The 13,968-nt window shown below is 39.2% G+C and overlaps 1 protein-coding gene across 3 annotated transcripts in view; it reads right to left on the bottom strand.

The window, feature by feature from the left end:
* Nucleotides 1–3,927: 3,927 nt before the first annotated feature.
* The window catches only part of ABCC4 (ATP binding cassette subfamily C member 4), a 260,432-nt gene continuing 250,391 nt past the window's right edge, over nucleotides 3,928–13,968 (bottom strand). For all 3 annotated transcript variants that reach the window (XM_019444076.2, XM_019444075.2, XM_019444077.2), the window contains one exon: nucleotides 3,928–5,742. In XM_019444076.2, the coding sequence (XP_019299621.2) occupies nucleotides 5,635–5,742 (108 nt within the window). In that variant the 3' untranslated portion in view covers nucleotides 3,928–5,634. The remainder of the gene's footprint in view (nucleotides 5,743–13,968) is intronic.

Below are 13,968 nucleotides of genomic sequence, written 5' to 3'. Positions count from 1 at the left end.
AATATTCCAAATGTAGAGTAGAACCTTTTGAAAGCCTAGGAGGTCAAATTTTAAACATAAATATCATGGAATAATTTTTGCATGATATGGTAACAATTAATAAACAGGCCAATATTTATTGAGAGCTAACTACATATTCAGCATTGTTCTAAAGCAATGCTTCTCAGCTGTCTGGGATTAAGAATCAGTTTTACTAAAAAAAAAAAAAAAAAAAAAAAAAAAAGAAATCAGTTTTACTAATTTAAATTTTCAGTCCATTGCAAACAAATACAAGATTCTACTGCTCACAGCTAGTGTATAGCTCGGGTCACACACTCCTCACCATGGAAGTTCACCAAATTGTTCTCTAGCCTGTCGGACAAGATTCCACAGATCCTGAGTTCCGATGTCACGGCGAAGTCAAATGGCTAAAGTGCTTCTAGTTTTCTTGAAATTCTTGGTTGCAAACAGTTCGTGGACTGGCACTAGTCCACAGACCACACACTGTGTCACATAGTTAAGCCTTTGCAAGAGCCCTCTGAGAAATGTACCATCCCCAATTTTACCAAGGAATTGAAGCATAGCATGTTGTTTCCTGACCGTAAGATCCCACAACGAGCAGGCAGAACTCCTATCCAAACCCAGACTGCCAACGTGCAGACAAGACAGTATTTGAACCTGGAAGACTGTCTCCAGAGCTTGTGCTGGTTTCCTTTCAATTATATGTGAAGTAAGAAGTTCGTTTTAGGCCATCAGATGAGGACCTCCTCAAATATACCTTCTACATACAGTCTACAAACCTATCTTCATCCACACCTACCTTGCTCTCCTCTCTCGGTGGAAGAGGGGACCCTCTTCTTATACAAGGTCAATGAGTCCAGCCTGTTTCTTTGGATGCTCTTGGCCCAACAATCACCCCAACCCAAGCAACTATACAAGGGCAGGAAACACATCCACTTTACAGATGAAGCAGCTGAGGTTCAGAGAGGCTGAGAAACCCAAGCATGTAAGTAAGGCCACCTGGCTACAGGGTGACCACATCCCATCTTTGTCAAGGATGGTGCTAATTTACTGCCCTAGCACCTTCTGTATCGGAGAACCAAAGTGCAACATGTATCAAAAGAGACTCCAGTACTTGATTAGATTTTTGGGATTTATTTATTTATTTATTTACATAGATTTCACACCTAGTGTGGAGCCCAACTCGGGGCTTGAACTCATGACCCCCGAGATCAAGACCTAAGCTGAGATCAAGAGTCAGACACTTAACTGACTGAGCCACCCAGGTGCCCCATGAGAGTTAATGTTTCTTGTTCAACAAGAAAGGAGTGAAAATTATTGGTTTTATATATATATATATATATATATATATATATATATATATATATATATACACACTTTAACATTTATTTCTAAATTCCCAAATAAAATACAAAATGTAAAGAAAGACTTTGTGTGTGAATGTGGTTATCCTTTAAAATACTCAATTTGATAAGGATCAAAACACCTAATAAAACATATTTTGTGGAAGCGAATCCACGAATTTATTGCAATTTTTGAGAAAACCTATGACTATTTTTCAGCCTGTACTTGTGGAATGATGTGGTCTTATAACTTTCTGATGGAGAATATAATTTCCTTTTATGGACACACAATCAATTTTCAATGAAAGATCTTTTGAGAATTCACTCTGTCACTAAACATGGGTTAACCATTAACATGGCTTTTAGGATTTTTGTTGTGTTAATTTGAACTTTCTTAGTTTTCCTCATTCCAAGTGAAAGATGTCTTTCCTTTTAGTCAACTGTAAGTTAAACCATTCCCTGAACTACATTAGAGGGATTTTACAATTTATTCTTGAGAAGTGGTGTCTTGAATGCCCTAAGTTTTCTAGGGTAAAGATGTATCCCGAAAACCTCCAAAACACAATTGTGGAAAGTGACTTTACACATTCAGGTGCTAAATTTCACACACTTCAAGGCATAAGATTCTGAACATGATTAAACTTCAGAATTAGATAGGAAACAAAATACTCAGGTATCTTTAGTCAAACCCTCCGTAAAAACAAAAACCAACAAACAACAGATTTTCATCAGCTCACACAGGGACAGGGTAACCAGCTAAGTTTATCATTACCTAACCAAATTATCACAATTCTTAAGTCTAATTCACTGCATTGAATTGATTGAAATAGTTCCTTCATAAGTTCAGGCAGCAACCACTTATGGTGTTAGGAAACTTTCGGAAGCGATGGGTAAGCCACCTATGGCATAGACTGTGGTGATGTCTTTAAGAGTGTAGACTTATCTCCAAACTCATCAAGTTGTACACATTCAATATGTACAGTTTTTATGTCAATCATACCTCAATAAAGTGGTTTTTAAAAAAGAACCCAGAAAAATCTTACAGTTCCTTTTTTTTTATTTCCCCTGAAATTGGAGATGAAGTGAGGTTTAGCTTATTAATTAGCCACAGAAAATATAGACCCTGACCTCTCATGTCCAAGAGCTTTAAATGAGGCCATTAGCTATGGGCCACAGGACAAGGTGTCAACAGCCTCTTATCCTAAGCACTCAGCATAAGTAATTTCCCAGATGCAGGTTAGCTACTGGATTTGAATGATATTCTAAAAGAAAAACAAGGCTGAGAATTTTCCTTTTTGAATTGCAAAATGGCACATGTAACAGAAGAGTGCAAAAAATAAATGAAGAACCCAATACTGATCTAACCACCACGTGGCCAAAAAAAAAAAAAAAAAGAACAGAAAGAAATACCCTAGAAGCTCCCTTTTTACTTCTCCCAATTACCAACATCTTCTGCCTTCCCAAAGCAACTGTTAGGCTTTAAACAGTATAAACTATGTTGGAACTTTGTGTAAATGGAGTTATATTGTTTTGGGGCAGGCTTAAATTTCTGAGGTTCACCTGTGTCACTGATGTAATTTAATTGCTTTAGTTGGTGTGGAGTATTTTATCGCATCAGTTTATTCTCTTTTTGCTGTTGATGGGCATTTGGATTATTTCCACTTTGGGGCTACTAGGAATTGTACTTCCAGGAACGTCCTCGAACACATCTCTTGGAGCACACGTGTGTGGATCACAGGGTATGCAGCTTGAGTAAATGCCATCAAAGTGTTTTCCCAAGTTTTTTCAAGATACACCTTTTTTATACACACTTTTATATGAGAGTTCCCATTGCTCCAATGGCACCCCATCGGTAGTCTTTTAAATTTTAGCCGTGCTCATGGGTGTTTTGTGCTATGTCACTGTGGTCTTAATTTGCATTTCCCTGGTAACCAATAAGAGTAAGCACTTTTCCAACTATTGGTCACTTGGATATTCTCTTTTGCAAAGTGCCTATTTAAGTCTCTTGTCCATTTCTCTAATTGGGCTTTCTGTGTTTTTCTTAATGAGCTCTAGGAGTACTTGATGTTCTTCAGCACTGGTTTCTCAATCAGAACCATCCGTAGGCCTTGTTAAGACACAGATTACTGGTCCACAGCACCACAGTTTCTGATTCGGTAGATCTGGGATGAGACACAAGAACGTGCATTTCTGACAAGTTCCCAGGTGATGCTGATGCTGCTGGTCCAGGGAACCACACTTTGAGAACCCGTGTTCTACAGTGTTTTAATGTAGCAGCAATAAATGTTTCCTGTGAGTTCAGTGCAAAGTCACCTTCAAACAACAAAAACCTCAACAATTTAATACTTGTTCCAGCCTAGGGCATAAGCTAATACGGTCTCCCTTCCTGGGTGAGAGTACACCTAGGCTTGCCTCAAGGGCCGCCTGAAACCCACCTGTGTACTTAGAATACGTGCTACGTCTAGTTAGCTGAGAGAACCAGTTGATAATGAAGCTATTTTTCGATCTCTGGAAAACTTGTGGGCTTTCAACAGCAAGAACACGAGTCAGTAATCCCTCCAAGAACAAAACACAGATCTCTGAATGGAGATGAAAACGGTCATTTATTTCAACTGAATTTTGTTTCATTAAAAAAATTCTATGATGACACTGAAATAGAAATAAAATAGAAACATGTTTTTTTTTAAACTGTCCTTAACCTCTAAAGACCAAATAAGCATATACACATTTGCAGTGTCTCCCATTGTTTCAACAAGCCTCATAACTATCACTGTTGCCATTTCAGTGTCATGAAATACTATCCATGACTATTAACTTACTGGCTTACTGAACTAAACATTAACCATATTATTTCTAAATACAAAGAGTCAAATAGCTACTGCACTCAAATTTTGTGTAGTTTGCCTTGAGTGCTTTTTAAGGCTTGACGCTACAAACCATTTGTTTCTTTAAAGAGTCTGAAAATCTACAATATGAGAGCATAAATATGAATGTATGCAACTTGAGGGTGGTTACACCTTATTCTTGAGGTCACGAGAGTCCAACTTAAAACCACAACAGTAAAACCTCTAGCAATCTGAACTCACATACCACAGCCACCGTCAAGAAAAACTAAAGACCCGTGGTTCAAATAAAGTGCAGCAGGCCTTAGGAAGTACAGTGGTTTGCTGACTCACTCATCAGAGAGACTTAAACAAAGTGCTATTAGTGGTCCGAGGGAAAAGAACCTGGGCAGGTTCATAAAAGGGAGCCTGCTGGATACAGCCTGAGAGTACACTGCACAATTACAGCCACTGTTTGTGATGATTTTTGGTTTTTCTCACCAAGTCAGGAGAGCTCGTACACACAGTGGAGACGGGATTTCAATAAACGCTAAGCCAAAAGGCTTATAGTCAATAGTCCGTCCGTTATTAGTAAACCAGGAATTCAAATGAGACTCCTATGCTGTAGTCCAGAATTACAGCTCGTGTTTTGGTCTTTTTTGAAACGATCTCCATAATGACGGCAGTTACCATGTCAGAGTCCTGCAAATCTAGAAGATGATCGATGATCACATTTGTGTCCTTCATTATCAAATCACCTACATGGCCATGGCTCCAATTCTGAGGAAGCATTATTTTCTCTTCCTTGCCTTTCAGAACATATAATTAAATACTACCCTCCTGTATTTTAAGCATGTATCTTTTTTAGAGGGGGGTAGACTCTATCTACTATAATGTCACTTAAGATAAAGTTTATTTTTGGTTTTTCCTATTAGATTTAGCTGTACTATTTCAACCAGAGGCCTTTAGGGAGAAGTAATGGATCCTAGTTACGTTAAAAAAAAAAAAAAAAAGTGGCGAGACAAAATGGCAACTTCACACAGTCTTCAAGTAAATAGAATCCCTGATGTAACTGGAAAGTTATATAGAATTTGGGCCAGTAAAAAAAAAAAAAGAAAGAAAGAAAAAAGTCTGTGACAACTTTGTCTTAGGCCTTACAAAATGAGCTTTGGCTCTGAAGTCTCTTAAGGCACCAAACCTGGTAGACAGCTTTTAGTGGTGTCCTGCACCTGTGATTTGGATAAGAAAAAAAAAAAAAAAAAAAAAAAAAAATACAGCATATAAATAAAAAAATAGTAAATCATCCTGCTAGAGTTTGAAATCGTTGGGTGAAGTTGGAGGGGCACTCCAAATAAACACCTTGCACGTGTAAATATTTTTTGCTAGTGTAAAAAAAGTACAAGAGAACTGACCCAGTACAAAAACTATTAGAAAAATGCCTCTGGAATAGACTTGATGCCGTGGTGCAATCACAGTGCTGTTTCAAAAATCGTAAAGGCTGAGGGCTGTCCGTTGGAAGCGTTCAGAGCCACATGGCCATTGTGAGTAAGATCTGGATAGTTCCTTTTGAAGTACACCTGTAAAAAAAGAACAACAACAAAAAAGGTATAAAAAGAACACGTTTAGAGGTTTTCAAGCCCTCCTCCCCAGGTCAGTGCATTTCCATGTCTATTTCTTCATGTGAAGTGAATCACATCACGACTGGAGTAAAATTTTAAAAAACAGGGGACAGGTTGCCTGGGTGACTCAGTCGATTGAGCGTCCTTCTCTCGGTTTCGGCTCGGGTCACGATCTCACGGTTCCTGAGTTCGAGCCCTGTGTCAGGCTCTGTCACGCTGACAGTATGGAGCCTGCTTGGGATTCTCTCTCTCCTTCTCTCTCTGCCCCTCCCTGCTCGTGTACATGCTCTCTCTCTCAAAATAAATAGACTTAAAAAAATAATGAAAATAAAAACAATACCATAAAAAAACAAACAAACCCACAACAGTGATATATTCCTTCTGTGAAGAAAGCAGCCCTATTAATGCCCTCAGCAGGGCGGGGGCTTAATGTCAAACAACCTGTAGATCCACTTTGGTTCTGATCGTTCTGATTCGTAGATATGTTTTATCACTACATTAAATTGATAAAGCAAAATCATTTTACTGACTCAAAACCTGGAGATAAATTAAAAACAGAGTGACAAAGGCTGGGGAATATAGCATCTGCACGAGGGTTTCTCATTTTCACACATAAAATGAGCACAATAGATTTGGATGTTAATATCAGGTTGTAATCCCTATATTTTATAAACTCTGATTGACAAGCATTGAAACGCTGGCGTATATGTATGAAATATCCCCGCGTTTAATTTGTGCGGCAGAGCAGTTATAGGGCCTATAGAAATGTGATCTGTGGATAGTGGGCCACAATAATGAAAAGAGAAGCAAAAGCTTTAACAATGACTCAACCAAGCATCTTCTCTAAAATGTAAGATGATACCAAATAATAGGACAGTTCTTTGCCAGGCCTTTGAGTTCTTGAATTCTACCAATTTCTAGCTGAACTAGAAGAGATACAGGTTTTCTGATAAATGTATAATCAGAACATAAAGGGAATGAAATGCTGTCAAGTTTCTCTGTTCCACAATCATCGGTTTTTAGTAGCTGTATCATATCTCGGTTCCTTGACAGATGCGCGTAACAAAATGAAATAATGTCAAGACTTGTGAGCTCTTATCTCAAAATGTGTTTGGGTGAAAAAGGACTTCAAATGTAATTTTTTTTTTTCCCAAAGAAGAATGTGAAAAGTTTTGTTTGAGTCTTTAAAACAGAAAATGTACCATCTATCTGAGGCTGACACGTGTCATGAGCTGGGTCTCTTAAGTCACACGATTCCGGATCTATTTTACAACACCTGGCTCCAAATATATGTGTGGATGCTATCAACAAAGTTATCATGGGAGAGAAGGGGCTTCACATACAAAAAGGAAAATTGCTGGGACATCTACCTTCAGATTAAGTGTACTTTCTTTTTCTCTTATTGCTTACAGACTTGCTACTCCAAAACTAACATTACATATGAAATACTGTATATTAAAATGTCACTGAAGGAGTAAAGTGAGGCCTTCTCCAAGAACGTTTGGACTTCACTGGGTGAAATCTGAAGTTATTTCCATTATAACACAAGTATTTAAAAAAAATACCTTTGGGGGATGTTAATTAAAAAATTTTTTTTTAATTTAAAGCTATCAATATTTTGTATAGTTATAGATTTATGCACTCCCAAAAAAGAGGTATCTTGTTGAAACTAAAAACAACCAGAAGAATAAAAGTACCTTTTCATTTTCTACTGCTTGGTAGTCCTCTCCAAAAAAGCCAATTCCTTTCCCTATCACCCTCTGAATGTAATTTTTTATACAGGAAAGTCATTATTGGCAATGCTTCACTGAAATGGTCTTAGCTTCGTAGTCTGAGACACCTAAAACTAAATCCTGAAAGCGAGCTTCCTGTGTATAAAATCCTTGATTTGACCCTTCTTCTCCTGTGTTGACACGGCCGGGAATACACTGCAGCTAACAGCACACGCGAGAGAGGAGCCCTCCTCTTCCCGGGTTATGAAGGGTGCGGGTTATGAAAGCAGTTGGGTGACGGGTCCCCGTGCCGTAGGCTCAGCCTAGGATGGGGAGGTCCATCTCCATCCGCTCTTCCTGGGACTCACTGTTGACTCTGGAGAAATCACTCAAGTCCTCTCCATACCGGCGGCCTCACCTGTCAGGTGAGACAGTGACTTACCTCATAGGAACTAATTACTGGCTACAAACTGCAGACTGAAGTGAAGTGGTGGGTGTGATTACGAAGCCGCTCCGAGAAGTGGCTCCTCGGTCACAGAAGGTAGCAGCATCACCCGCTTAAATGATGAAAACAAAACAGCTGGGAGGCCCTTTGTGGCTGTTTTGGTTTTATCTTTACAGAACCCCTGAGTTGGAGCCGAGACACCTTTAATTCGGTGAATATGGTCACCGGGGAGGCAGAAAGACAGTTAACAGACTACGAAAGGGGGCACTTGGGTGGCTCGGTCGGTTAAGCGGCTCTTGATTTCGGCTCAGGTGGTGATCTCATGGTCTGTGGGTTCAAGCCCCACGCTGGGCTGACAGTGACACACTGACACACGCTGACAGTGTGGAGCCTGATTGGGATTCTCTCTCTCTCTCTGCCTCCCTCCCACTCAAAAGAAATAAACTTAAAAAAAAAACAAAAAAAATGCCTATGACAGTTGATATTCGCTAACTGTTGACTTTGAGCAGACACTTGGGCTCTTGGGTGTCAATTCCTCCATTTGTTATAAGGGGCAATAATGCCAGTTTAATACAGTTGTGAAGGTTAAAAGGAACAATACCATATAAGTTAAAGATCAGGGCAAGCAGACCGTATGCCCAGTGAGTACTGGGCTTCTTGTCCCTCTTCCCCTCTTTCTCTTGGGTCTGGTTCATTACAGTTGCTCTAACGGAGGCTCAAACAAGGTGTAGTAATGGATGCTGGCTTGTCAATAAAGCAACCATCACGGAATTAGATCTTACTAAAAGCAACAGAGCAATAAAAGCTGCCCATGCATGAGTGAAGGCCAGCAAGTGACCTTTCATTTACATTGGTTCAATATGGTGATTTCTGGCTCCAGACTCTTGCCAGTTCACTCTCACTAAACTGTACGGCCCTAGCTCAATTTTGGTAACTCTCAAACTCATCTTTACGGCAGGCCTAACTCTGGTTAGGTACACGCTGGCAGGTCTGTTGTTGAGGTTAAAGAGTACCGGAGAGTTAGAGAAGACCTCTGCTTTTAAGATAACAGAAATGGATTTTTCCCTCCCCTTAATCGTCTCAGAAATCACCCTAAACAGCAAGGATACCGCGAGATAAAAAAGAAGCCCATCTTTAATGAAATCAGGACTCATCTGAAATCCCAAATGGCAAGATATCCGGATGGGCTGCCATATGCAACTGGATCCAGTGGGGCTGTGGTAAGACAGAGAGGAAGTAGCTAGCGGAGACCTCAGCAATCATGGGAGAGCACAGTTGTCCAACTAACTGGCAAATTCTAAGGTGAGTCAATGAGGAATGTACAGAATCCCCATCTTTGCCTGAAGCATATACACTGATGAGGCCCTAGGAGAAGGGAGATACTGACATGCAAGTAACTGCCCATCTCAGCAGGCTAGGGAGGAGGACAGGCTAAATGAACACGCATCTTCAATTTCTCTCTCTTGCTTATACACACACACACTCCCTCTCTCCCTCTCTCCCCCCCCCCCCCCCTCTCTCTCTCTCTCTCTCTCTCTCCCTCTGTCATAAGGAACTTCTACGTTAAGCAGACAGAATTCCCTTTAGCCTGAAATAATGCCCTAGCCACCATCATCCTATAAAAATATAGTCTAGGAAAAACTCACTTAATTCAAAGATGAGTGGTAGGAATAACAACAACAACAACAACCAACAACATTATAGTAGTAGTACAGGATCTGTAAAATACACAGTGAGGAAAAGGAACAAGATAACCACATGTCAAATAAATACTCACTGAACAAACGGAAATTGTGAAAAAAATATAATGTAATACACTCAAAGAAAATACAGAACAATCAACCTGTGGACAACAGAAATTTGAACGTTTGGAAATGTGGCACAGCAACACGAGACGATGAAGCAGGAGCTGACTGGGGCCACGACTGGAATGGAGGAGAACAGGGAAGCATCACAGAAAGGGCAGCTGTGTGAACGCAGCACAGAGTAGTTCAGCAACCACTGGAGAAACAGGATGAGACGCGGGGGACAGAATTGAGAAAGCAAGCATAATTAGAAGTTAATAAAGAATTAAAGGGGTGCCTGGGTAGCTCCGTCAGTTAAGCATCTAGACTTCAGCTCAGATCATGATCTCACAGTTCACGAGTTTGAGCCTCACGTCGGGCTCTGGCAGCTCGGAGCCTGGAGCCTGCTTCGGATTCTGTGTCTCCCTCTCTCTCTGCCCCTCCCCAGCTCATGCTCTGTCTCTGTCTCTGTCTCTCTCTCTCAAAAATAAAATCACTAAAAAAATAAAATAATTAAAAAGGATCAAGGAGAAAATAGCTTTATAACATAAAGAACAAACAACATATACATGATAGATATGTGTAAAGAGGAGACTCCAATCAAAGAAAGAGAACTTCAAAGCTATAATTCCAGTAACTTCCAGAAATAAAAGACGTAAAGCTAGGGAACAAAAGGGTACATCATACCCTAGGAAAAACTAACAGCCTTCAAAATTGAGAAAGAGTCCTTTGGGCTTCAGGAAAGAAGATCAAGTTAAGTCTAACTTGACCGCTCCATATGAATAAACAATGAGAGAACCCTTAGAGCAAAGTTTATAGCATACTAAGTGAAAGAAAGTGGGACCCAAGAATTTTATAGCCAAAGCATTTAAATTAGAGGTGCAGCAAATTATATATGTATATGTACAAATATATATATGTGTGTGTGTGTATATATATATACACACACACATATACATATACATATACACACACACACACAGTTAAGTCAGGGGGATTCTAACTCCAACGAACCCTCCTTTAAGATGGTACAGAGCACTGTTTTCCAACCTTTTGTTTTGACTGTCACCCACAGTAGTAAGTACATTTTTTTTTTAACATTTATTTTGAGAGCGAGCACATGCACAAGTGAGCACGTGTGTGCACATGAACAGGAGAAGGACAGAGAGGAGACAGAGAGAATCCCAAGTAGAACCCAACACAGGGCCTGATCTCACAAACCATGAGATCAGGAGTAAGTACATTTCATACTACATTGAGACTCAGTACAGACCCAAGAAATATTTACTATCACTATGACAGTTACACTGTTCTTTTCTTTCCATTCCATTCTTTTCTCATTTTTTTAGTTTTATTTTTTTATTTTAGAGAGTATGAAAGGGGGAGAGGGGGAGAGGGACAGAGGGAGAAAGAGGGATCTTAAGCAGGCTCCACACTCAGTTCAGCATGGAACCCAATGCTGGCCTTAATCTCACGGCCCTGGGATCATGATATGAGCCCAAATCAAGAGTTGGATGCTCAACCGACTGAGCCACTTAGGCGCCCCTCTACCTCATTTCTTAATACATGCAGGTCATGACTGATGAAACAGATTTCATAACTCCACAACCGGATCACAACCCAAAGTCTGAAAAACAACATACTAGAAGACAGAGTTTAGCTAACTAAGAGAGAAAGTAGCATTTAAAACAAGTAAGCAATGGGACACCTGGGTGGCTCAGTCGGTTGAGCATCTGACTGTGGCTCAGGTCATGATCTCGCGGTCTGTGAGTTCGAGCCCCACATTGGGCTCTGTGCTGACAGCTCAGAGCCTGGAGCCTGTTTCAGATTCTATGTCTCCTTCTCTCTCTGACCCTCCCCCATTCATGTTCTGTCTCTCTTTGTCTCAAAAATAAATAAACGTTAAAAAAAATTTAAAAAAAAATAAAACAAGTAAGCAAGTAAAATAAAAAGGCTTAAGTATTTTTAAAGATTTGACAGTAAACAGTATAAGGAAAACTAAACAACAAAAATCTGGTGGGAGCACAGGGAGAGAGGGAAGAGATGTTGTCATTGTTCATAATGGGGAATCAATAATAATAAAGTGTTCCCAGGAGAAATGAAAGGTACACACATAAAACAATGAGCAAAGAAAAATAAATAGAGGCACCTGGCTGGCTTAGTCAGTAGAGATTGAGACTCTTGATCTTGGGGTTGTGTTCCAGCCTCATGTTGGGTAGAGATCAATTAATTTTTTTTAATCTTAAAAAAAATACATACTAATTAAAAGGTTAAAAAAAAAGGAACACTAAAAGCTGAAAACATAATAGAAGTATGGTGATTCTCAATAAATGTAAATGGACTAAACTCATCTGTTAAAAAAAGGAGGACTAAGATTAAATCTCAGAGCTAACTGAACTATATGCCATTTACAGGAAATATTTCTGTAATCTGATACTAAAAGACTAAGATATACCAGGTGAATGAAAACAAAGGGAAAAGCAGGAGACTCAACTGGAATTTTGAATCAGCTTGCCTGCATTCAGGGCCAGGTGCATTAAATGAAGCCAAGAAAGAAAAGCACTTTAAAATAGAAGAAAATATAATTCACAGTGAAGACCCAAGTCAAGAATATCTGTGGACTAAAAAATGAGAACATAAAAATTAAAAACCAAAATGACAAGCAAAGCAAAAATGACAAGAACTACAAAGTGAAAGGTTGTAATAATATAAGACTAACATAATGTGTCACATCAAATGGACCAAAATAAGGAGAAGATCTAAATAATTACTAAAGTAAATCTAATTAAAAGTCATTAAATGCTATACTGTAAACAAACACTAGTCCATCTTTTTAAACACGTGAAAAACATTCACAAAAGTTGACTATGCACTAGAACACAAGAAAAGTATTAACAAATACTGTTTCTGGGGGGAAACAGCATAGACAACTCTATGATCACAAGGCAATGCAAATCAACACTGATGAGTAAACTAGAAAACATAAAAAAAAACCACCACCAGGAAGTTTTAAAGGCCCCTTTCTCAATTTTTGAACCAAAGAGAAAATTGAAAATAAAATTTTAGGGGCGCCTGGGTGGTCAGTCGGTTAAGTGTCCAACTTCGACTCAGGTCATGATCTCACAGTTCAAGGGTTCAAGCCCCACATCGGGCTCTGTGCTGACAGCTCAGAGCCTGAAGCCTGCTTTGGATTCTGTGTCTCCCTCTCTCTCTCTCTCTGCTCCTCCCCCACTCATGCTCTGTCTCTCTCTAAAAAATTAAAAAAAAAAAAAAAAAAAAAAAAGAAAACAAAACTTTAGATTTGTATTTGAAAACTTAACTATGACAAAAGCACTGCATACCAGAACCCAGTAGCGTATAACATAGCATATAGCTAGAACAGTCTTCTGAGAAAAGTTGACTGCCTTAAAATATTTATATTAATGAACAAGAACGAATGAAAACAAATGCATTCAAGAAACCACAATAAAATAAACCAAAGACGGTATTAACACATATAAAAGCAGAAAGTGATAAACTGGAACACAGAGTACAAGAATCAGTAAGTAAATCTACCAGCTCATTCTTTGGGAAAAGAAAACTAAACTGTAACAACTTAATTAGAAGGAAAAAATGGGGAGAAGAGAGTGGAAAAAGCATAAATACTATGTAGCCATTAAAAAGAATGACATAACCAGGGCGCCTGGGTGGCTCAGTCGGTTAAGCGTCTGACTCTTGATCTCAGCTCAGGTCATGATCTCACGGTTTGGAAGTTCAAGCCCCACATCGGGGCCTCCGTGAGATTCTCTCTCTCTTTCTCTCTGTTCTTCCCCCACTTGTGCTCTCTCTTTCTCAAAACAAATCAACTTTTAAAAAAAGATAATTATATGCATTGATATGAGATACATTAACTGAAAGAAGAAACAGCTGTCACTTGTGCTCACAAAACAGAAAGTATATATGCACAAGTCTGTGTTGACAAATGGGCTATATCAGCAGAAGGGTCAACACAGGTGTCAGGGCTCTGTCCTGAAGAGTGGGTGGATGACTTACCTTTTATTTATAAGCTAAAACAATCATTTTAAAAAACTGTGAAGTTTTTGAGTTTTATAGCATTAGTTTATATCATCTGTTAAAAAAAACTTATTACTAAAAACAAATTTAGAGTCTCTAAAGCTTACCTAGGAGAACTTTGGGTACTTCATTTGTTATTTTAGGGAGGTAATGGTTCAATCCACAGCCTTTAAAAAACCAATCCCCTTTC

This window comes from Panthera pardus, unplaced genomic scaffold (genome assembly GCF_024362965.1).
Source record: "Panthera pardus isolate Hobbes unplaced genomic scaffold, ASM2436296v1 HiC_scaffold_1, whole genome shotgun sequence".
Lineage (NCBI taxonomy): Eukaryota > Metazoa > Chordata > Mammalia > Carnivora > Felidae > Panthera > Panthera pardus.
The sequence above is the reverse complement of the archived record's forward strand: the minus strand, read 5'-3'. Positions and strand labels throughout refer to the sequence as shown.